The sequence below is a fragment of the Heliconius melpomene genome, chromosome 12 (assembly GCF_056956725.1).
Source record: "Heliconius melpomene rosina isolate 202511_hmr_F chromosome 12, ASM5695672v1, whole genome shotgun sequence".
Taxonomy (NCBI): domain Eukaryota; kingdom Metazoa; phylum Arthropoda; class Insecta; order Lepidoptera; family Nymphalidae; genus Heliconius; species Heliconius melpomene.
Window position 1 is genome coordinate 12,803,513 of NC_140400.1, and position 25,953 is coordinate 12,829,465.

General features: G+C 31.2%; 2 protein-coding genes and 1 non-coding gene across 3 annotated transcripts; all 3 read right to left on the minus strand.

The window, feature by feature from the left end:
* Window positions 1-99: 99 nt before the first annotated feature.
* On the minus strand, window positions 100-1,465 carry LOC146533950 (intraflagellar transport protein 22 homolog). The gene is made up of 4 exons (XM_085194102.1): window positions 1,300-1,465; window positions 908-1,083; window positions 293-495; window positions 100-223 (listed from the first exon to the last, which is right to left on the minus strand). Exons 1-4 carry the CDS (start codon window positions 1,342-1,344, stop codon window positions 108-110), a joined length of 540 nt encoding a protein of 179 aa, XP_085050228.1. The 5' UTR covers window positions 1,345-1,465; the 3' UTR covers window positions 100-107.
* A 232-nt stretch (window positions 1,466-1,697) lies between these two features.
* TRNAQ-CUG (transfer RNA glutamine (anticodon CUG)) lies at window positions 1,698-1,769 on the minus strand. The gene has a single exon. It is a non-coding gene; the product is annotated as a tRNA-Gln (tRNA).
* A 7,023-nt stretch (window positions 1,770-8,792) lies between these two features.
* LOC146533952 (uncharacterized) lies at window positions 8,793-20,166 on the minus strand. The gene is made up of 4 exons (XM_085194786.1): window positions 19,733-20,166; window positions 13,907-14,039; window positions 9,415-10,532; window positions 8,793-8,943 (listed from the first exon to the last, which is right to left on the minus strand). The coding sequence occupies exons 1-4, from the start codon at window positions 19,979-19,981 to the stop codon at window positions 8,803-8,805; spliced, it is 1,641 nt and encodes a 546-aa protein (XP_085050912.1). The 5' UTR covers window positions 19,982-20,166; the 3' UTR covers window positions 8,793-8,802.
* Window positions 20,167-25,953: the final 5,787 nt, after the last annotated feature.

Below are 25,953 nucleotides of genomic sequence, written 5' to 3' on the forward strand. Positions count from 1 at the left end.
GATGTTTTTCAGTAATCACGTATGTTTGGCAGAAAGAAAGGTAAGTGTGTCGTGCCAAAAGCCTGGTGGATTATTACACGAATGAAACGTGATTTATGTAAAACTTATTATTTATTTAATGTCTGTAAAATCGACGTAACAAAGTTAGAAAAATCGTTTTTCAATCGATTACCTCCGGATTTTACATTCACAGCCACTTGAGATACTTTCGAGAACGTTGACGCTGCAAGGACAATAATAATGTATTTATTACTTAATATATAATACTAGAAAAGAACAATTATATACATACACAAATTGAATGACTCCATATCCTCTTGGTCATCCGAGCAATTATAAAATACGACACATTGTTTTGCAGAAAGCTTTGCCTGGCTAACGAAGTAATTGTATAATAGTTCCATTTCCTTTGGTGCTGTGCTCACATTATTTGATGAGCATACGAGTATGACCCCTTTTACACTAAGTCGAAGTGCAGGCCAGCAAGATTCAAATCTAGTAGACAGTGAATTTTATAATGGTTACGAAAAAAATGCTTAACATAAAGATTATTCTTCAAATAGAATTTTGTTAATATTACATATTAACAAAATTGTAAGTTTATTTCGGTAATATTGATATAAGAGGATCAGTTATTGAATTAACAAAATATATAATAAAACTAATCACAAAACTTATAAATAAAAGTTTGTGATTAAATTTTGTGACATAATCATGACAATCCATAAATTATTAAAACAAATTTGACTTCTAAGGAGCAATGTGGTCTTTTCACTTTTAATTATTATAAATAAACCATACTATTTATTCTAATAGTAAAGGTAAAAATAAGTGAAATTAAGAGAATATTATAAATTGTAACGTTAAATAATTACTAACATATATATAAAAATTGAACAGATATTACTTGTGATCGCCACTGCAGTCCCATAATTCGATATCGACCTTACATTGTGCCTCATTTACATTAAGATGAGAAAGTTCAAATTCCACAATTCGAACTCCTTGCGTTGCTCGAGGAGTGATGGCTTCTTCAATGTTAACAGATTCTGATAAAAAATTCGCTATCACTGTTTTGCCACTCTGGAATACCGGAATTTTATAATTATATAAGTAAATATAAAAAACCCCTTATTTTTATAAAATATATCATGATAAACTAAAGATAGATAGATTTATACATTTACAATAATATCATGAATTTAATTTAAGAATTCATCCCTTTCATTCTTCCTAATAGATAAAAAAAACATATGTTTATATGAATTCGTTTTAATATTTATATACATATATACATACCTCAGAAGGTCCAATTAACAAAATTTTCAGTTTGTCGATGCGCATTCTTGTGTGACTTTTTTAATAAATATTAATAACTGTGGCACTTAAAATAAACGCTTATGTTCGCTTTTCAGCGCAATAACAAGTGTCTGTTTGATGTTGCTATGGTTTTGTATATAAATTCATCACCTTGGCAACTTCTCTATCGATTTATAAAAAAACAAAAATCATTTCAGGAACATATTATTACGATTTTCTTATTATAGGGGCTTAATTTATATCATAAGATTCAAGTATTTTTTTATAAGATAACGTTGCATACAAATGTTTTTATTAGAGTTCATAAATTATAATTTATATATTCTAATCGTAATTAAAAAGATATGATTCACATACATATTCGAAATTAAAAAAAAAGGTCCCACCGAGATTTGAACTCGGATCGCTGGATTCAGAGTCCAGAGTGCTAACCATTACACCATGGGACCGTTTATGCGATGCTCATAATTAGCTTTGTTATTTTTTTTCTCCTGTACACGTTAAATTTATATACTACTCGTTTATCGACTTAAAAATCTATTTGTTTAAGTTACATAATTAACTGTTTAACAGTGTTAAATATAGTAAAACAATAGAATTGTTTGACAGACTGTAGTCTACTACATTCAAATTGTAAAAGTAGTTCTTTTTCTAGTCGTTATTGCTATTTACGTATATAATAATTAGTTGCGCGTTTTGTAAACTCTTCTTGATATGTCAATTCATGTTATTTTCTAACATCAGTTATATAGTTATAACAAATTATTGTGTAAATTTGAAGAAAACTAATATTTTTTCTAACAATAATTAAAATGTGTAATGCAACTTATCTTACGTTCTCACATATAAGTAAAGAATATTAACTTAATATTCTAAGTGTATGACAACCTGTTTGAACTGCAATCTCTGCATCACAAGTGTTACTGACCGACCTGTCTAACTGACTCCGAGAAATGTATAAATAAAAGTGAGCCCATAAACAGCTTTTATATTCTCCAAACTTAGTCATCCGTCATCATCAGATCTTGACATGTAACTTATTAACCAACTTTATTACCGACGAGTAATGTATTGTTAACATTGGAGATACAGTAGGTACTCGTAATGAATGGTGGGTAATGATTTAACGTTTAAAATTGACCGATAGCTTTATCTCTTTAAATCTCAATATATGTATTATTACTAATTTATAAAAATAATTAAGTACAAAATTTGCACTTTATATTTTATTCGTTATGCCATTTTTTTAATAATAATAATTTATTGATATAAAAAAAATTTACAGCACCTATATGCAATATTTTTACACAATGTTGAGTAGCAGAACTCAACGCCGGATTATAAGATTTACTTCGGTTTCAATGTTATATAATATTTTGTAAGTGACTTTACCCATTATCCTATTTAAATATGATAGGAAGTCTGATAACATGAAAGATTATTATAGTTCATAACACCTGTCGACAGGTGGAGCTACTAGTACAGTTTTATATAAATTTTATATAAATAAAAAATATGATAATGAATTGACAGCGCCTGATTATAAAAACGGCGGTTGTGAGTTCGATCTCGACTCTGCTCCTTAGTACAATAGTTTCTAAGGTGTCACATTCTTCGTCAAATTTCCTCGAATGGGTATCAAATCGTGGTAGATTTTTTATATGTTCATTTGACGAATCAAAAGTGCTTACAATAGTCTATTTGAATAAATAATATTTTGAATTTAAACCCACAACACCAGAGCTAAGAAAATGGAAATATTAAATATTTAATTTCCATTTCCTCGAGTGGGAATCGAAGCCACAACCTTTTACGTTTACCATCGCGCGCTTCCCACCGCGCCACGGCTGGCCTCAACTTGTTATTGACATTTAAAAAATGTTAATATTTTACTTTCTTTATATTATTTTTGTCTTATGTAATTACTAAATTACGAAAACTTATAGTTTTTAAAAAACTATGATATTTAATTTTTTATAGAAAATCACAACTAAAACAAAAATAAAGTGATATAACGTACTAAGATATTAAGTTGTCCCCGGAAGTATGGTAGTTGTGCCTCGACTGCAATGGGGAAATAACTGTTACTAGACTGGTCCAGAACTGGATGTATCGTTATAAGACTATGTTCGTAGTCCTCTTAGTTATTTTAACATAAATGTAATAAAATAGGCCTGTAGTCTCTATCAGTGTATTCATCTATCACATTCACACCGTTTACGCTTATACGAATTATAAAATTAAATATTTATTATAGACTTTTTATATACCTACTAGCTTTTCCAATCCACCAGAGATAGTTTAATATAATTTTAAAACTTTTATCTTCATACATTCCCTTTTTAATTGATACATATAATCTAGTAAATTGTTTTTGTTATAAAAAGAACTTGTTTGAAGTTCACAATTTTATTTGCTACATTAATAAATAATTTATAAGATTATTTCTAAAATTATCATAATAGTCTATTACGTACATTTACATATAGCTAGGGCTTTATAAAACTAATGTCTGCTTGAACTTCGTCCTTATTTATTATAGACGTGACGTGAATGAAATAAAAGCAAAGCGCTTATTAATTCTTGGTTGTTTGCAGGCGTCAAGTCCTATTTAACTTCCCTGGCCGCCCACACTCACTTTGAGATGGTTGCAAAGATGTTTGCTTAGAATACATAGAATATATACATACATATTTTTTTCAAATTAGCGGAGCGGAAATAAGTAATAACGAAAAGATAAAATGAAGATGTTAGCCTATTTTTTATTTAATACATAATGTTTATATGTCTATTAGGTACTATTGTAAAAATTGAGGGGCTTCGCTTCTGTTCGCCTGTTCGCCAACCACCTGCATCCTTCTCTCCTTCTTTAATTCTTTTTGAAGATAACATTTTCGCTTAAAGAAAGGAAGCAGTCGTTTCTCATGCGCTATATAATTACATACTTAATTTACATTATAATTTTACTATTCAATATAAGTTCAATATATCCCCTTTTGCAAAAAGACACCAAAAAAATGTTTGATGATTTATGCGTGAGAGACACATATAGCAAATTAATATAATTACGCTGGGATTTACATTTTTTTAATATTTTTATTTTTGATGAAAACTGGTAAAAATCCATCCAAATCCTGGATAAAAAAAGGTATATTTTACTATGTTAATAATTAAAATTCTCAATTATGTCGGAAATAAGCTACGAAATGCAAAGATAATATATACATAGCTATATTACCAAGAGATTTTCTTGCTTATTACTATTCCAAAGGCACCCACTATCTGTCCCATAAATCATGGAAGCATCCGGGTTCGTCGTTCCAGCTTGTACAGTGTGCACCTTAAGCAATAGTAGGTAGAAGCCTAGGTATCCTAACGTTGTTCCTAGGTCGACGACCGCCTCGAGCCGAGGACCAGTAGATTCACAGGATACGATAAATTTCAATAGTGCATTGACTGTATGCATTGTGTTATAACATGCTTTTTAAATAGTAAAAATCTAAATGTCGATATTCATAGATGAACTTAAATATTTTTTATATATTATAAATTTTATATCAGTTTCTTGTAGGTTTAGTCGTCGATGTTTACATGTAGGGAGAGAGTAAAACAAAGCGGGGCATTGCACAATATCAATCATAAATGTCTAGTTTATTATGTTTATCTATTGTATAAAATACACATACCTACGGCATACCTAAATAGGAAAAAGACATTTTTATTTATATTATTGAAGCCAGTCGTGGCACAGAGGCACAAGCCTGTGCTGTAAACACTACGGGTTGTGGTACTCTGGTCTGATAAGGAAAGCGCGGCGTTGAGTTCCGTCACTCAACACGTAATGCCTCCAGAATTCGGCAAAAGCGAGGAACGGAAATGTCTTATTGCTAGCTCGCCAGGTTCCCTCTGCCTACCCTGCTATGTGTGGGATACAGGTGTAAATAAAATAAAATGAATAAGTAGGTATTTATAAAATTAATAAGTAAGTAGTTGTTGTTACATGTATTTCGAAAAGAAAAAAAATAATCGGTATAATTCGTATAAGCATTAGACTGAAACTAATTTCCCTCATCTAATTACAGTAGGTAACGCAAGAAGTACAACACAGTCATGCTTCATCAGAATAATGGTCGTTAGTCACTCAGTTATTACATTTAAATGCTTTTATAATAAAAGTAAGAAATAGGCGCAAATGACATAAATGTTATTCTACTAAGTTATTATGCTAAGTGCGGTTACTGAGTTACTGCATATCTGTGTAATAAGCAATCTTATTCTCACTACCAACGTCTAGTAAATCATTTTAGAGAATTTGAATTTTATGGCACTCTTGTAGGTCATCATTCTTTTTTTTCAGCATCACGTTGTATCCCGCGGGTAGGCAGAGAGTCTAGTGCTAAGACCGTCCGCTCCTCACTTTCCCCCGAATTTTGCAGGCATTGCGTGTTGAGTGGCAGAACTCAACACCGCGCTTTTGCCTCGAAATCAAAGCGAAGAAATGAAAATATTAAGTATTGGATTTCCCCGAGTGGGAATGAAACCCCCAACCTGTCGCAGTTACAGTCACACGCTGATACTACGACTGATTTCATAATTCTTTTTACAAACACTTAAAAATCGTGGCACAAATTTTAGAACAAATTTTATATTTTTATTAGAATAACATTTTTAGGTTCAGTTTAAGTTTTAAAGTTAAATTCCTTCTCGAAGTACGGGTAGCAAATGATCGACTTCGTTTGAATAAACAGTTACAATTGTAAAATACTTTAATTATTTCCTTTATTATAGGCATAAAATTGTTAAATATTGTAAAAAAATGTTTTAGGAACCATTACTTCTTTGGTTCCTTGAACAATAGAATAGATGATTTAAGTTGGTATATATTATAATATTCTTTTGTGGTGAAAACTTAATGGTTTAATTATTAAGCTTTGGTTTTTACATCTGAAATATTATTAAATTTATTTCAAATGCATTTTTTATGTTCATACAATTAACTATAATTCTTCAAACCAAGTTATGATGTTTAAAATAGCTACTTACTTTGAAATTTATTTTATTAGTGTTCTAAAAGATACTAGCGTCAAGACTTCATTTTCCGAAGAAATTCGAGACTTTTTTCTCCATTGCATCAACATCGTGATTTGGACGACTTACAAATTACACTGCGCCTCGATGGACTCAGACCTCGAAATCGAGCAATATCTTCAAACAAAAAAACAATATAAAATTTTCCTCAATAAACCAAGCAGAACTAAACAATAAATGACCTTAATCATTAACAATGCCTAATTGCAGTTTTACAACATAAAATAGTATCAATTCAGCGGTCAGCCATATAATTGTGCTTTCGAACAGTCAATTCACGCTCTAAACAAACGCGGCAAATTGAATGGGAGTAGCAATTGAGGTCCAATTACAATTTTATCATTTATCTTCGACGAGGCCGTCGTGGCGCAGGGGTAAGAGAGCCACTGTAACGCGACGGCAGTGGGTTCGATACTCACTCTCCCATTTATTAATTTCTTCGCTCTGGCATCAAGGCAAAAAACCCGGTATTTTCTGCCTCTTAATATGCAATGCCTGGAAAAATTCTGTGGAAAGTGGAAAGCGGAGTGTCTTAGCACTAGGTTCCCTCTGCTTACCCTGTTACAAGCGGGATACAGCGTGAAGCTAGAAAAATAAAACTTCAATGAATATTTCATTTTCGCGTCCACCGCAATAATATCGTCGCTTTGTATCAGCTACCATTACCAGTAATTGATTAATGTTGGATCTATACGGCGTTATCGGATCGCAGCGTGCACAATGTCCAATAAAGTAGGCGATGTTATCAGATGCTGTAAATGAATCAGTGCAGGATACATCTCGAACTTAAGACGCGGCTTATTTATGTGCCACATTTGCGTATTGGAGGAGGCGAATTTTTAAAATGTAGAGACCATTTAAAAGCCTGACATGTCTTTTTACTGTGAGCATTTATTTATTTGTATGTCAAATCTTGGTTGGTATAGATATAGATATATGTCGCTTTTTTATATATATTTTTACTTATATTATGTACATGCGTGACTTACTATTATTTTAATTCACGTTGTATCCCGCACACAACGTGGTATGTAGAGGGAACCTAGTTTAAGAGAAGACTAGACTTCCTTCCCCACTTTTCGCAAAATTCTAGAGGCATTGCGTGTTGAGTACCAGAATTAAACGCGGCGTTTCATCTCATCTCAGCATCAGGGCGAAGAAATGAAAATATAAATTGAAATGAATATTTCATCCCCTCGAGTGGGGATCGAACCCACAATCAGTCGCATTTTATGGCCTAAATCCGATGTGCTCAAAAATGTATAAATCAAAATATGTAAGTAAATTATGTTGTCTTTTGTTTTCACCATTGCAAGCAAAAATGAGAAATCAGTTTAGTTATTTATTTCTATTTGCTTGGCATTACACTCTAAGATCATGTGGTCGGGGGTTCACGACCTGCGTATATTATACAAACATACAAAAGTACCCATCAATACGTAAAGTCAATTTTTACTACAATACTATTTAATGCAAATACATTTCGATATGACGCTATAGAAATCATTCCGAAGAAGTTTCCTATCTAAAAGCTTGTAAAACGCGATAGCTAAAGGCAAAATAAGAGTTGTTTATGACTGGCATTGGGATTCTATACGCGACCTATTGAATGATAATTCGAATTTCTACTCGTAAATTTAATATTTATGGTTTTGTGTCAACATAATGGACTTATTTAAGTAATAGAATATGGATTACGATAAAGGTGGCAGACTTTTTCGTGTAAATTAAGTTGATGGGGTCCATCTTAAATTTTGTTAAATCGATACTGATTTTATTATTTTGTATTTGGCTATTTGTGGAAAATAAAATTGCATATCTTGAAAATAGCTTCGTAATAATATCAATGCTTTTTAATCTGTGCTGCTTTGTATTTATGAATTATACCTAACATGAATCACCGGATTATCTAAATTTGTACTAGTATAAAAATAATAATCTAAAATCAAACTGTTTATTTGAAATAAAAAATATATATCTTTTTAAATTTACATCGATCCCGGGTGTTAATCCTAAAAACTATTGTTTCTTTTTTAATTTTTAAGCTGTCAATTTTTTTTTGTTTTTTACATAACTACTCAGCATGTATGGAATAAATCGAATAATAATTTATTCGATGTAAGTTTCAACATATTCACTTTCGTTTAATTTCTTATACAAGTATAGACTGCTTTCGATCATTCATCATCGTTCAATAGCATTGGATTTTCTGCTCTTTTTGTGAGTTTGGCTTATGTCTCATACATAAACCAATTACGGCTTATAGATACTATATCTATATTTAAAAAAAAATATTTTTACTTTCAAAGTAAGTTTACTTGTCTGTGTTGTTTCGGATTCAATAAGGATTCTTTCGAAGAAATAGATATTAAGTAAAAAAAATGTATTTTTTAATCAATTTTTATTTAATTTTAAACAAAGAGCAATTGCCATAGCTTGTTTGAGAGGTTTCTTCAGGCGCAGTGCTGAGCGATCGATGCGTGCCTGTCTTGCGTATACGTCGCAGTCATCCATTACAGTGAAGTTGCAAGCTTCCTAAAAATATAAAGTAAAAATATGCATAATATGTCTAGCATCATGAAAGTTGTACTTAAGTATGCCGGTATTTCCACGAATTTATTAAATTATTGTAATCCTCCTGTCAGGGCTTTGTATTTAAATAGCTCTGGCGTGTTCTCTCACGACTTCGTGCTGCATGAATTTAGATTTCTTAGTTCTTACTTAAACGCAATTTTTAAGCTGAATAATAGAAGTTCCAGGACAAGAAAATACTATAATATATTTGTATATAATAAAATATACTTTAAGAAATTATATTATATAATAATTAATTAAAGAAATTGATTAATAATATCTTATTATTATACTAGATATTATAATAGTTATACATATAACTTTCGATCTTTTTAATTTGTTCATTGATTGAATTTTAACTTTTATCTTTAACTTAAAATTGATCACGTTATGCCAATAGGACGAAAAAAATAAGTAAATAAATAATTTTACCTTGTAATGATTGACTTGCACTTCGCTTAAAGGCGCTGACCACCCTGAGATTCTCGCTGTTCCAAGACTGGCCAATGGATAATGATTAAAAGCTGTCAGCACTCTTTTTGTAAGCATAAAACTCTTGCTATATTGTCCTATAGGGCTAATAATGGCCGAGCTAATTATATGACTTGCTAGTTTAGGCAAAGGTAGCCGTTCACCACATTCAGACTTATAATACTGAACTTCATCGTCATCGTCCTCTTTTAAATTATTATTAAAATTATCATAATCATCTATTAACTCTATTCTTTTTAAAATATTCTTTTCATGATTATTGATTCTAACGTCATCACGTTTAATATAAGTTTTGCTCTTTCTTGTATAATTTTTGTATTTGTAATTATGAATACCTTGCATAAATTCAAAGAAAAATACATTACGAACTAAAATAGCTGAATATTGTTCTGGGTTCCACCCTCGACGTGTTAAACGTTTTAATAATTGAGGCCAAGTATAAGATAGTTTTGGGACTAGTATCTCATCTATATCTAGTGGCACAATGTATTTTGATTCCGCTATGTTTCTATATAGGCAGTCATTATATGTAATCATGTGGTCTCTTCGCTTTTGCCATAATTTTCTTTCATTTTTATCACTAATAGGAACTTGAAATAATCTGACATGACCTTGAGATCGATAATGAAGTAAAATATCTTCACTTTCTTTATTTAAACTATCAATATAAATGTCTATCATATTTGCACCAAGCAACTTGTTTGTTTCAATCCATTCGATTAAATTTGTAGTTATATCTTTTTTGAATTTTAAATTTTTAACGCAAATTGTAAAAACTCTATCGTATTTTTTGATTATATTTGATGTTTTCAGATAAAATCCATTGGAAGGATCATCACACGGTTGAGTAACAACAGATACTACCGATGGTCCATTTAGAGGACCAGTTAAAGGACAGGAGAGAAGAACTGGAGTTTCCACATTTAATGAATTTTTGTCCCATTCTTGCCACCATATTTCAAGTGGCTTCGCGGCTACAACCTCTATAGAATTCTCGTTAGGATTTATTGGGCGTGTTTGACAATATAGCTGTTCTTCTGTTAGAGATATCTTGCGACCTGCAACCAAGTAAATGTATAATTAATGTACGATATAGTGTTATAATATAAAAGTTTTATACAAAATTTAAATGTAAATTTACAAGGCTCTATTAAGGTTGGCTTCGTAAATGTGACGATGTAACGTTCACGTGTGAGGTATACGCGATGAATGTAAGTTTGTCTCACTCCGGCTAATGTTTATATTTAAAATATATACCCTTCCCAAGTCTGGTTAGATTGTAGAAAACAAGCTATTTCTTTATTGGGTGGAATGTAAAGAGGCTATGGATTTAAGGCTTTTTAGCTATCACGAGAAAAGCGAAATATTAACAGATTTCTTTTACAAAGTTTCAGATTTGTTAGATAGGGGAATTTAAAAAGATAATAATATAATATTATATATAAGCCTAGAAAAGGGCAATGAGTTGTGTTATTATGATAGTTATTTGCTAGAGTTGTTTCCTAGTGGAAGGCGGTTGCCCGGGGACTGTTATTACAACGGTGCTTCGATTGAAGCTTGGCTTTATCGGGCAGGATAACTTTTCCTACATGATTATAAGTTCCTGTTAAGTTAAGTTTAATTGAGTAGTACTACAGTTTTTTTACGTAATATAATCGTGGGATAATCATTTAGTGCAATTTTTATATACCATATCATTTATTTAAGGATAGCTGACTATTTTTTCAGCTTCAGGCAGAGGGAACTTAGTGGTAAGACATCCCGTTCTTCACCTTCCGCTAAATTTTCGAGGCATTGTGTGATGAGTGACAGAACTAAACGCTGCGTTTTTACGTCGGTAACACAACGAAAAAAAAATATATATTAAGAAATAATAATAGAATACTTGTTACTAGAAAAACAGTCCCTATAATATACAATTAGATTAAATTAATCTATTTGTCAAATATAAAAAAAAATATGTTATACAAACAAATAATATGTTAAGTATATCTTAAATAGTAAGCATTTTAAGAAACAACTTCAGTATAGAATCTAGAATATTCTGTTTTTATCCTGCATAACTACAATATAGGAGTTTATCTTTGTGATGGAATTTACACGACCCAAGCGGCCGACTCAGGTGACAAATGAGAGTGAACTTATCTACACTCTCTCATATTGTGATACAGCACGACCGATCCCCTTTTATTTTTCCTGCCACTGTATCATAAAGAATAAACAAAAGAATTTTTGTATATTTTCTTCGACAAATAGAATAATTTTTAATACACGAAAAGTTTAAATATTGTTTATTTTTTTAGCCTCACGCTGTTTTCCGTTTGTAGCAGGGTAAGCAGAGGGAACCTAGTGTTAAGGTCAGATCCCCACTTTTTGTCGAATTCTAAAGGCCGCGTTTTTTCCTGGATACCACAGGGAAGAAATAAAAATATTAAACATTTTTTACTCGAATGGGAATTGAACTAACAATCTGTTGTGCTTAAAGTCATAGATAGGCCCCTGCGCCACGGCTGGCCTTAACTATTGCTTAATATCATTTGATAAGAGAACACTTAATACTATATTTAAACATAAATATAATTTCTTACTAACATGTAGTAAAGTAAGAATACTTGTCAAGAATGGTTGACTATAATTTATGGCGCTGGTAGTTCTTAAAGCGAATCTCCTGTAAGGTGTTAATATATTGCTAGTGTATGCGGTCTTGACAATTATTTAATTGCTTTAAACTGGCATTCTTTAGTTGTTGAACACCGAGATAGTTCTATACATCCTTTTGTATTTTATAATTCTATTACATCCTTTTATTGTAATTTTTATAAGAAAAATGATGAATTTAAGTATAATTAAAACATGTTGTGGACTTGTAGTGCCTTGATGTAAATCTATAATTAGGTTCAAATATTACATATCCATATTTGTAGAAAAGATTTTCATTTTCCTTTTGTTTTACAGATATTGATGAAATTTCTATATCGGACAGCTATTAATTATGGTTCGCAATTAAAAAATATTTTCGTCTCCGCTGTCTCACGTCTGGCTGGTGACAACACCGTGACGGCGATAATAACGTCATGTGCATAATGTATGATGGGATGTCTTATTTTAATTAACCGATAGTATATCAAGATTTGCGAGGACTTAAAGTGAATTAATAAAACTTGTCAACCGCGCCACCTACGTACACCAAAGAGTTAATAAGAAATTGAAGATGTCATTTATCATTCGTTTCTTTTATTTAATATCTAATCAGCTTCACGCTGTATCACGCTCGCAGCAAGGTAGGCAGAGGGAACCTGTTTAGAGGTTCCGTTCCCCACTTTCTGCCGAATTTGAATGAATTGCGTGTTGAGTGGCAGAACTCAGCGCCGCGTTTTGTCTTGACACCAGAGCGAAGAAATGGAATGGAAATATATATTGTACTTCCTCGAGTGAGCATCGAACTCTCCAAGCCTTATTTAACATGATTGAATTATTTTACATGAAGTGCTAAAAACGTGGACTTTACTGTTAATGCATACAACTCGAACAATAAAATGTAGGTTTTATTATTTTACAAAAACTACAACTTAAACAAGATAGCTTTATCTTGAAGACTTGAATTTTTCTGTTTGTAACAATGTCATTACGGGGATTAACATTATCATTTGTATTGTATAATGTAATTTTTTAACTTAAACAATAAAAAATGATCATGTAAAAGTTAACTGAAAAATTGATTGAATTAATTTGATTGTTCATAATTATTTCTTAACACATAGCTTATTTATTATGTTAGGCTTGACTCCAAAAATAATATTTTATATTTTTAAATATATATTTTTATATATATAGTATACATCGATATAGCAAAGGTGTCAATTAATTCGTATCCTTTATTTTATTACCTGATGTGAACACCAAGTTAGATAAAAATCGAATCTCCAGGTTTCTTATTGGTTTTTGTAAGAACTCGATTATCATGTTCAATAAAATGTCATGAAGAGTTGTATGAATTATCAGATTAAAATTTTACTTTTATTTGGTACCAAGGTGATTATTTAAAAAACCTTCAATGAATTAATTAATAAAAATATTTATTTTAATAGCAAGTGTTTTAAGAACTATTTATTATAAAGATTTTATAATGGTTCTCAGATCTTATCTAATAATCGCAATAATGTAGACTGTATCTCTTAGATTCGAATGTTTTATTCATATCTAAATATAATTATTGTAAAAAAAACTTAAAAATAAAGGAGCCGATTACATTATGCTTGAATATAACAGTTTTACACACAAAGAAAAATTAACATAATTATAAAGTAAACAAACGCAACTACAATCTATCAATGAAAACGGCATCTCAAGATCGTTCTCAAGATTGACGTCAGAGTTGCGTGCGGCTTATAAATACGGGGCTTAGACTATTATATATATCAAGCATGCTCACCGTGAAAAATGGCAAGAATGCGTACGTAACGCTGTGGTGTTCTCTCATCGTAGTAGGCAGAATAGAGGGACACCGACGTTGCTCTCACTCTTTGCCATGTTGCATTATTGATACCACGGAACCAGGTATAATTCTGAAAAAAATATATAATTGCATGTATTTTTTATAATTCAATATGGTTTATACAATATGTGGTCTTTACAAAATCTTTAAAAAACCAAATGTTTATTGTAAAGACTATTAGTACCTCTACTTAATGCTTGATTTCATAATTTACAAAGATTTCTGCGTTGAGTTCTGCCACTAAACACGCAATGCCCCCAGAATTCAGCAGAAAGTGGGGAACGGAGTGTCTTAACACTAGGTTCCCTCTGCTTACCCTGCTGTGTGCAGGATATAGATTGAAGTATTTTTTTTTTTGGCTTTTTTTGTTGATAAAAAATAGCAACTTTAATATTACTTTACGTTATATATTGGCAGTTGTCATTTTGTTTAATATCAATAAAATAATTAATTTAATTAATTGAAATCTTAATTGCATAAATATTAGTTTTATTTTAAGTTAGTGTATTTACTTATATGCACTTCTTCTGCAAGTTAAAACATTAAAGCGATATTTATTATTCAAGTTAAGTATATAAACTAAAGACGGTTGCAAAATTAAAGTAAATTATTATAATTATATAACAAGCAATTTGGTATATACGCTACTATCAAAAATAAAGAATATGAGGCAATTATAAAATACCGAGAGTATAATTCTCTTTATTGTTGTTTAAGGTTAAGTGTATTTAAAATATGAGTAAATTATTCATTCAGTTGTATATATAACTGTATAAATTAATATTACAATCTTAGAACTGTTATAATCTTAATTATTATAATCTTAGAAATATTCATCGGTAGTTAAGTATAAAATGTGTCATTTATGTGCTCCAACATAGATTCGATCTCTTCGTTTGAAATTCAAACCTTCATTTACTTCAATACGAGAAAACTTATTTATGTAAATTAACACATAAAGGAGTGCTATTTATGTCTTACATTAATTAATAAAAATAACTCTTAATTTGGTGTAACATAGTTTAAGTTACACTCATATTCAAAGGACAGTAATTTATTTTGTTAAATAAACTATGGCGTGAGTAGGTTTAGCATCAGCTATTGTCCTTTCAAACGGGCCATGTGTTGATTTATATATTTTTTTTAATTGACTTGATATATTCACAAGAATTTCCAAAACGATAAATTAAATGCTTTTTTACAGGTACATCGTCATATACCTCATAGTAGGGTAGGCAGAAGGAGCCTAGTGTTAAGACATTCCGCTCCCCACTTTCCGCCGAATTCTGGAGGCATTGCATGTTGAGTGGTTTAACAACCCCGCGCTTTGCCTGGACACCAGAGGGAAAAAAATGAAATAAGAAAAATTTCATTTCCTCAATTGGGAATCGAACCTACAACCTGTGGGCTTGTGGCCCTGCTCCACGACGGACTGGCAAATTAAATGTGTAAGTACTTAAAGTAGCATATTATTTTCATATAAACATTGTTGTTACAAGTATATTTGAGGTAGGTAATTAAGCAATAAATCCTTTATATCCTCGCGAGAGCTTCATACTAATTGGTATGGAGTATAAACATCAACTTTGAGCTGCAAGATGAAAACTTGTATGTAGTATTGAATTGTGTCCATAGGTATGCCTTATTATGCGCACGTATCATCTTTTTATGTTATTTCTGTACATTTGTTTCGTCTTTCGTTTTTTCGCGTTCATTCAATTTTATGGTTCGCGTTATCTCGTAAGATCTCTATACTTACTTTTTGTTCACAATGTGTAATTCAAATTACAATTACGATGTTATTGGATAAAATTTTGAAAGGAAATTCACTATGGAGTAAGGGCAAAGCAGGGAAAATTTATTACGTTTATATCTTTAACACTATTAACATAAAATATATGGAAATAAATAGCATCTAATAATAATAAAAAATAATGAACATCGTATGTAAACAGTCTTGACAAAATGGAGGTCATAAGTTTAAGTTCCGTAACATTTATGTTAAAGGCTTAAAGGACTACTTGACTAATTGGTCACGTTAAGCTCATAGCGAATTTCTTTGTCTCTAATGGTTTACTCATTAATTATAATTATATAAGTATTAGATAAAATCTTATTTATCCGAATTAATGATATTGTCAATTTGTGTCGTATTTTAAATTCGATACCTATAAATGACAGAATATTTTTTTCGGTATCATTAAATCAGTTTTAAATAAATCCTTACAAGGCCAGTCATGGTGCAAGGGCACAAGCGTGGCACTGTAAACGCGACAGGTTCTGGGTTCGATTCCCATTTCATCGCTCTGGTTGTTATTGCAGTGTTCCACCACTCAATTCAGGCATTGCAATGCCTCCAGAATTCGGCGGAAAGTGGGGAGCGAAGTATCTTAAAACTTGGCTCTTTGCCTACCCTATACAGCGTAAAGCCTAAAAAAAGTATAAAATTTGGAGGCATTTAGGCATTCATTTTATTAATAAGAATATATGAATAAATTTGTTTAAAACACGAAAACATTTTTTGGCTCACTATGGTGGTAATCAGCACAAGCAAGGCCGAGAGCATTTATTAATTCATGACCCTATTTATGACATAATTTAATATTTAGCTGCTCACTTCTTGTTTTTCATTTCCATTCATTAATAAATTTTTATTACATTCGTAAAAAAAATAATGAACCCAATAAGGCTAATAATACGTGAGTGCAAAGTACGTGGACTGATTTCACACGAACCAAATATCAACATGTAATATATAATTCTATTCGACTTTAATACCATATAATCTTTTTCCAACTGGATCTTGGTCAATTATCTTATAGTAGTTACTCGTACAATGTAAAAAATTGATGGATTTCAACGGCATAATTACTAAAAGGGTAACGTTCTTATAAATAAATTTAGTCAATTATATTGCTTGTAATGTAGTACTCATTTTATATACCAATTTTTTAAATTTTTAGACTTGCGTGTCTCAAAAGAGAAAACGGACTTCCTATAGGTTGATCTTTGTTTTCTTATATCTGTCTGTCCCTCTATACAGGTCATTTTTTTTAAAGATTCTTTTAATGTTAAATTAAAGTTATATTAGAAACTTTTTTTTTTTGATATATCAATCTAATTCACCTACTAATACCTACAAAATATCATTTTTATTAAAAAAAACCGAGTTACTAAATGTGTCTTGACCCAGTGGTGTGGAGTTTGGCAAAAAATAAGAATTTACAGTACAAATATTTGAAAAAAACAAAAACAAGAATTGGTCATTATTTCCAATTTCATACATATAAATACAATTAATAAATAAACTTACTATTTAATGTTTTCATTTAGATTCAAATCGAGACCTCGTATCAATAGTACAATTATTTTTGACTCTTGATTGTATATTACGATTTCATTATATTAAACTTTTAAAAATAATTTTCATTATTTAACAAACAAACAATAGCTTCTACGAGTACTTTTGTGAAAGAAAAGAAAGTTTATGTTATAAATAGAGAATAGTGAATCATTTATCACTGCAGCGGCCGCGGCGGTTGTTTCTTTAAGGATAGGAGTCAGAAGTTAGGCACGTTTCTCGGTTAGAACTAGGGACTTTGCCCATACCGGGAAAAGATAATCGATTTATTGTCCTGCCCGACCTCTGATCCTCTGCCTACTTTCAAAGAATCTAAATAAAATATAAAGAAAACGATTTAGACTATATTCTTTGAATTAATATCTAATTTAATTATTTGCACTTTAAAAATGCTTATTTCAAATTAATATTTTTTATCGTTGTATTTATCTATGAATGAAAATGGTTTACTCATTAATTATAATTATATAAGTATTAGATAAAATCTTATTTATCCGAATTAATGATATTGTCAATTTGTGTCGTATTTTGAAAACGATTTAGACTATATTCTTTGAATTAATATCTAATTTAATTATTTGCACTTTAAAAATGCTTATTTCAAATTAATATTTTTTATCGTTGTATTTATCTATGAATGAAATACACATGTCCATTACAAAGAAAAGAAGAAAGAAAAGTAATAAAAATACCACGCCCGTATATCCCGCTGGTTATATATTTAACGGTGACAAAGCTATAACTGTACAGATAATATGAGATTAAATAATTTTGCTGTCACATACATTCTAGTATAATGGACATGGTCACCCCACGTAATGGAGATGCGCGCACGCACGGCGGCAGCGTCTTTCCATTAGAAATATCCGATATTGATTCCGATTTATTTTGCTTCTGCTATCGAATAGATTATCAGTATTGGTATTATAAAACAAGTTTTAACTTATACCGAGAACTCCGTACGTGATATTACAAGATTCATATTACATGATTTATTTGATCCGTACGCTTGTTGGTACGTGGTCAATTCTGTGTGTACCATTTAAGTAGAAATTTCTGCCGTTAAAATAGTTCCATATTTCAATGGCAGACATTTCTAAAGAAGTTACAAAGTTCTAATTAAGTTATTTAATTTAAAAGAGCAATCGTTGCGCAGGGACACGAGTGTGTGACTGTAAACGCGACTGGTTCAGGGTTCGATTCCCATTAAATCATCATCATCATCATCATCATTTAAATTTATATTTTTGTTTCTTCGCTCTTGTATCGAGGCAAAGCACGTCGTTGAGTTCTGCCAACTGCCATTCAACATGCAATGCCTCCAGAATTCGGCGGAAAACGGGGAACGGAGTGTGTTAACACTAGGTACCCTTGGCCTCTGCTGTGTGCGAGATTTAGCGTAAAGCTGGAAAAGCAAGCTTAAGATATTTAATAATTTTACTGGTTTTATTTTTTCTTTTAAATTAAAAGAAAAATCAATATTTATAGTGGCTTATTAAAGGTCAATCTACTCATCCGTAAAGTTTCTTTTCTTGGACATAGAAAGAAATTTATACATATACTAAGAGTAAACAAGGAAGTAAATTTAAATAATTATTTTCTTTTTAATGTATTCTCACTTATTCTTGTCTAAGTCATTTGCATAGGCAATATGGGAATGTCTGGAGCGTTAACTATAGTTAATTGCGGCATCATGAATATGTGCTAACGATATATTGTTAGAGATTTAGAAGTTAACATTTCTATATTAAAATAAATTACAAGAGTAACTCATAGAAGCGCATTTTTCGTAAATAAAATATTTGAGTGCATTAGTATGTAAATATTTGTACAATTTTGCATAAATTAAATAATTTTCAGTTTAAAATATTATAATTTTATCACTGCTTCTGATTGTAAACGTGATGGATGTGGATACGATTTTCACTCGGGGGAACGAATTATTTTTATTCTCTCGTTCTGGTAACTTAAAACCAGGCTGAAAGCAAAAGCATTAGGTTTTTTCTACCTATACCCTACCCTACTATATGAGGGATACAGCATGATGCTTATATGTAATACATGGAAGATATATGAGAAAAACCAGTATTGGGGGCAATTGTAGAAAATATATGTACACCATGTCAAAGCACAGCAAAGACTTTATTATGACCCAATCTTAAATATTAAACAAAAATAGATGAAATTGCTATTGCTATTGCTACCGTAATTTTTATTTTCAATAATCAATGGAAGTAAATGAATGATATTTATTGATGTGTGAATTTATATATTAAATAGATTGTATTGATAAGCACTTAAGAACTATAATTTTCAAATTATATTATTACTATGTAATTTTTTTTCCACAAACTATAGGTTTTTGCATAGTTAAAAATTGTTAAGAAATGTCAAATTCTTACGATATATGGCACTTTTGGAAAAGCTGGAAGTTTATTGCAAGTAATCAGCGAGGGTCTGTCGAGCTCGGCTTGCTTCTCTTCCGAGTAAGCTACTATGGTGCGCAACGTCGAAGGACTCTCTGGTACAACACGACGGCCTCTCCAGTGCACCCTGGAGTGCCACTCGTTGACACTGACGATCCAGCTCACACAGAACACAGTAATCACAGCAAGCAAGAATTTAGTCACACGAACGAGCTTGCGTGTCATTTTATAATTATTTCATATTTATATTACTAAGTTAAGCTCAATGTTTTTTAATTCAAAAAGGGGGGGTTGCTGCGGCGTCGCAGGGCTTGCTCAGCGCCGTGCGCATGCGCTCGGAGCGCGCTACCATGGCGGACTGCGCCGGAACAGCTGATAGCGTATCAACAAACCTTCCTCGCAAATCGTTCTAACTCCTCCAGCTGTGGATATCTAGTTTTATATACTAGTTAGACTTGCCATCCCTCTATGACGTGTCGGTGGACGTTAAAGAAACGACGTTCTAAACATGACTGGTTTCTATAAAAAGCAAGGATGTTACAATCTCACGCGGAACCAGATATTTTCTAGCAGGACGAGTCGTCTCGCTCATATGGTGATTTGTTTAATTGCGTAAGATCGATTATTGACGGCTTTGCAATGTAATCTCTAACTTTATCATACAGCCATAGGGCTTTGAGATTATTTCTTAAAGTAAAACTTGCTTTGCTAATTATATATTTAGATGTGTTTCTTTTGCTTGCATAATGTTGGACTTATGTCGAGAAATAAACTAATGTAAGTAAAAGTTACAAGGTGCATATGCTACCTATGAATATATAGAACAATAAAATGGCATCGCTTTCTTTTATGAAACCATTTGAACAAATATTGTAGTTAATTATGTACCTATTTTATAAATGTGGGACACAATTATAAAATAAAATATTCATAGCGCTAGTATTACATTACTATTTTTGTAATTTTTGATAAAAATTTTATGTTATTTATAAAGCTTTTACTTACTAACTAAAAAACGTTCTATATTTATTGTCGTTATTTTTATAATAGGTATATATTTTTTGTAATTTCTTTATTGTTTGTATAATTTTATTATTTCAAGACCTTTGCTGCCCCTGCACCGATCATGAGAGCACTTAAGTTGTGTATTTTTATTTAATGTCAGGCGGTAGTTACTTGAATAGGAAATTGAAGTTTGAATGGCCCCTTAGTTACTTAATTAGATATTAGTTTTCTACAAGAATGATAACTGACGTATCTAATGCAAATGTCACTCTGAAAAGAGATAAGCTTTGATGTTGTACGTATTTTATTTATTTTGTTTAGCGAGGCGGACATAGTAAGTTATAAATAATAGTTTGGTTTTAATAATTAACAAAACAGTATAATATATTAAAAGAGAATACGAATAAATAAAAATTAAAATTGTGTCAAAAGCTGATGTTGCTTTTTAGGTTTCTGTACAGCAAGGGTAAAACGGGAACCTATTACTAAGACTCCAGTGTTCGTCCGTCAATCTGTCACCAGGCTGTATCTTATGAACTGTGATAATTAGACACTTGAAATTTTTACAGATGATGCATTTCAATTGCCATTCAATTGCCATCATTTCAATCCTTGTATATTTATTTTATTCTTTTGTTGTTGTTATAACAACAAAAGAATAAAATAAATATACAAGGAAGTCACCATACAACAAATGTGGCTTTTTTTCTGACTTTTGCTTGATATAGATAACAGCAACAGATAACAAAATTGAAATTTCATAGAATAGTTAGATACGTATTCAATTTAAAAATAAATAGATAAATTTAAAAAAAAAACAAATATTAACTTCCATACGAGAAACGTGATTTGTTCCTCGCTTTTGTAGATTTAATAGTACGGAACTATTATATTATGTTTTAATTTGGATATTTCATTATTTACGACACACATAATATAACCTAATATTAGTATGTACATTGCATATTAAAACAAATTTCAAGTTGTTTTGAATATAAATTTTATACGATCGATGTGGTGTACTATATTTAAATGTGGCTCACCTAAATTTAAGCAGCTATACCAATTTATATAAACATAAAAATTAAACAAGATTTAACATTCGTTCAATGCAGACAGATGAATGATTTAGACTCTGGTCGAACTAATTGCTAGAATAGTTTAACTTTAGCTATAGTATAATGACTAAACTGGTCCTATACGTGTAACTACCTAACTTCTACGATGAAATAATCGTTATCGTAACTACAATACCAGGAGGTCAATTTTATTCGCAAATTAGCATTTTTATACTTCCGCCGATTCCACTGTCGACAATTATGGTAAATACACAGTATACATGTCTTTACACGCTCTCGTAAATAACTTAAGACAATTTAATAAATCCATCAAGACATAAATGCTTTTTCAATAGCCTTAGATTACTTCGAAGGTATTAATTTGACTCAGTAAAGCTGTGCACTTTATAATTGTTCGATCTGACGGCTATATAAATGTTCCATTCGTTTGTGATGTACCCACACAATTATAGTGGGTATATGGACCCTCGTTGATGAGAAACATTAAGCATCTTTTATGACTACATTTGTATAATGAAATGGTTTGTTTATTGGTTGCTAGTAATAGTTTTTGGTTATTGATTGCGTTTATGTCAAAAAAGGATTTTTGTAGATATATAAAAACTTTTTGGTTGTGAAAATATATTTTTTTAAGTATTCATTATTTGGGCCTAAATATAAATGGTTTCGTATTTTTTTTATTTCAATATATTTGGAGATAATATACGTTCATACTTTATAGGATATTGAAATATGTGTGCTTGATATAATTCTATTTTTATGAAAATTACATATATTAACTTTGTGGTTCGTAATAAAATTTTCAAAATGTTACTTTTGTATTAAATGTATTCAGTATGTACTGAAGCATATTATTATTTTCTGCGGCTAGCTCACAATATCGTTGGCCATCATAAAAACTATCGTCTTTCGATATTAAAAAAAACCTAATTGTATCGTTAAAGGAATCTTTGTGGTTTCTTTTAGCGGTTACTCAAAAAAATAAATAAAAGTGTTTCTACATTTTCTTTTTCTAACATAAAATCATTTTTTGGTAAACACATAAAAATATAGCGCTTTTACACAGTGAATGTGTCACAGTATTCACGGGTTATATTAAAATGCTAGCTTTATCTGCGCACGAGCATCTTGTTCGTTAGCGCGAGGGCTCGTTCGAGTATTGAACCCACTATCGGTGTTAGACGCAATTGCGAGGTAACTTACACTGCTTATTTATTCCTCTCGTGATACAATGCTACACTAAGCTCGATTAAAACAAAGATAACTTAGAAAAATATTGGTACTATTTTGTTATGAAAAGGTTTTGGAAACTATTAGTAGCTTTTTATATAAATACTGAAATATTTTTTTGCAGCATGTTATCAAAATCGTTCGATATATAATTAAAATACTGTGCTGGCAGATTGGATTAGTTACATGTTTTAACATGAAAAATAATTAGAGGAATGTAATCCTTTCCCAGAGAAGCTATATACCTCTATAATCTATATATGTATACAAAAGGACGTGTCCGCCGATTGAGGTAAGAAGCACGCACAGCCGTAACCGCCGTAGGTAGAAACGTGAAATTTGAACAGATGTTTATTTTCGTAATCTGGCAACCACTAAGAAGGGATTTTAAAAATCTTAACACTAAAGGGATGAAATAGGTGTTGAAAGTTTATATGGATTTTTTTAAATCGCCACCGATTTTTAAAAAATTTGAAATATAGACTCTTAAAAATATTTCATTGAACTCGTGTTTCGTGGTTTATTTTAATTCAGTTTAAGGTTTAAGGGTGCAAGTAAAATATAAAGTACTTTATAGTATTTTAAAATAATTATTTACAAATTAGGACCTGGAAATATGTTGAAGTTTATATTCTGCTGTTGTTTAAAGTCTTATACAAGACTGCACAATTTAGAAGCGTGTCTAATACTTACAAATTATAAAATATGTAAGTAATTTGCTTTTTATGTCCAGTACTTTGCGTTGTGAGCGGGGAGAACATAGCGATAAGAGACGCACTTAGATTACACATTTTGCACCGAGTAAAAGTATTTACGGCCACCATAGTCCACCACCTCTCAAATAAATATGAAGAGACACTTTATTTAATATTATTAATATACTAAAAAATGTGTAATCTATATAGGTATGTATAAAATCGAAAGGTCACTCACTCATCACGAAATCTCAGAAACTACATGTGCTAGGAATCTCAAATTCTGCATAGGAGTTATTTATAGGACGTAGGTGCTCGCTAAGACGGGAATTTGCAATATTCGACTTCTAAGGGGTTGTTTTTGGGGTCGAAAGTTTGTATGAAACTTCGTTACTACAAATGCTAGGAGTCTCAAATTTTGCATAGACGTCACTAGGACGTAGCCATGGAGACAGAAATTAATAATAACATAGTTCACGCGGGTGAAACCGCGAGCGGGCCGCTAGTAATAAATATATATATACCTATATAAAAAAAACTACTAATAAAATGAATAAGAAGCTCAATGTGTCTAGTGGCATTTTTATACCACACCGTGCTGCAATCTCAATAAACCAATTTGCGAAGGGATCCGATGTTCGCGATACGATCCTACATTATAGGCCTTTGTTTCGGCGCGACGTGCATTACGAGCGCGCGGACCGACGCGACCGACGGACGGACTCAACAGCGGTATTCACTTAAAACGCTTATTTATTGCGCCCGCGCAATGTCCACTGGTTAGTTACAGCGTTTTCGGATTTACGGTCGTTTATAACTAACTTACCGTAAATCAGCTATAAATTATATTTATTTTTATAAATAATTATATTTATGGATCCGTTTTTATATGATTGTTATAAATATAATAATTGTATGTTACGCATTAGATACAAAAGCTTTTAAAAATATCAAAATTTAGAAACAAATTAATCTAACAATTTTGCAACTTTTTTTTCAGGGTAGGCAGAGGAAACCTAGTGTTAAGGCATTTCGTTCCCCATTTTCCGCCGAATTATGGAGGCATTGCGCTTTGCTTCGACACCAGAGCGAAGAAAATAGAAATATTAAATATATCATTGCCTTAACATGAGTTTGAATTGAACCCACAACCAGTCGCGTTTATAGTATATACACTAAGCGGTCCAACGCCACGACTGGCTTCAAAAGGCATTTTATCATCGTAATAAATGTATATGAAGCTTAATAACGTTTTGAAATAGAGCAAATTATCATACAATAAAGCGAAATACATTCCCAGCAAACGGGATTAGACTCTACTATCAAAAACAATTAGAAACAAATAACAAGTCTATTGAAAGTGGGTTCCTTGCGATTATTTACCGCATTTATACCGATCGTGAGAATGTTGGAAACAGAACGAAGTCACATTTACATTGTATGATGATCCACTACCTTATATTTAACCGTTATATATTTCTAGGGTTCCTTTTGAGGTGTCAAAGGGAAAAACGGAACCCTTATAGGATCACTCTGTCTTCTTTGACTCGAATTGCGAACTTACAATGTAAATAAAGAAAAAAATATCCGAAAACTAGATTTTTCTTTTGTATTTCGTAGTACAATTTATGAGTACAAACTTACAATTGTAAGTCACTTCATACAGAATGAGTGCATACGCCCGCAAACTTAAGTTCGTCAATTTTTATAAGTTCTACTTCCCGTTGACCTAAATTGGTACGTAACTCTCAGAGGGCGAATGTGTCTCACATTGACCGTTTTTTACTTTATACTTAAGTAGTACGGCAAATATATATATATTAATAAATTATTGTCTTAAAAAATTCAAATAAAATATAAATGGCTTTATTAAAATGGGGAACGAAGTATCTTAACACTAGGTTCTCTCTGCCTACTCTGCTGCGTTACGTTGATTATAAATAAAGAATATATAATGGTATCTACAACACTAGCAGGTATATTAAATCATTGATCTATACAGTGTGTAGATGAGATACGGTACTACATCTGTTTTAAAAGGTAATAAATAAAGATGTAAACACTTTTATGCATCTCATTTATGATTTAAATGACGCCGGACCCAATTATTCATTGGGCGGCAACAATAAAAGCTTAATTGATTTTGTATGCAATAACTTTCAACGGCGCGAGTCCCTCCATGTTTGTG

Bases quoted from the DNA above. Each gene is read 5' to 3' on its own strand.
- LOC146533950 (XM_085194102.1), bottom strand. From the start codon at position 1,344: ATGCGCATCGACAAACTGAAAATTTTGTTAATTGGACCTTCTGAG. The intron at 1,084-1,299 runs GTATGTATATAT...CCGGTATTCCAG, and splicing joins TGTTAATTGGACCTTCTGAG to AGTGGCAAAACAGTGATAGC. The intron at 496-907 runs GTAATATCTGTT...ACTGTCTACTAG, and splicing joins GACTGCAGTGGCGATCACAA to ATTTGAATCTTGCTGGCCTG.
- LOC146533952 (XM_085194786.1), bottom strand. From the start codon at position 19,981: ATGACACGCAAGCTCGTTCGTGTGACTAAATTCTTGCTTGCTGTGATT. The intron at 14,040-19,732 runs GTAAGAATTTGA...TATTTTTTTCAG, and splicing joins TTCCAAAAGTGCCATATATC to AATTATACCTGGTTCCGTGG. The intron at 8,944-9,414 runs GTAAAATTATTT...TTATATTTTTAG, and splicing joins TGCAAGTCAATCATTACAAG to GAAGCTTGCAACTTCACTGT.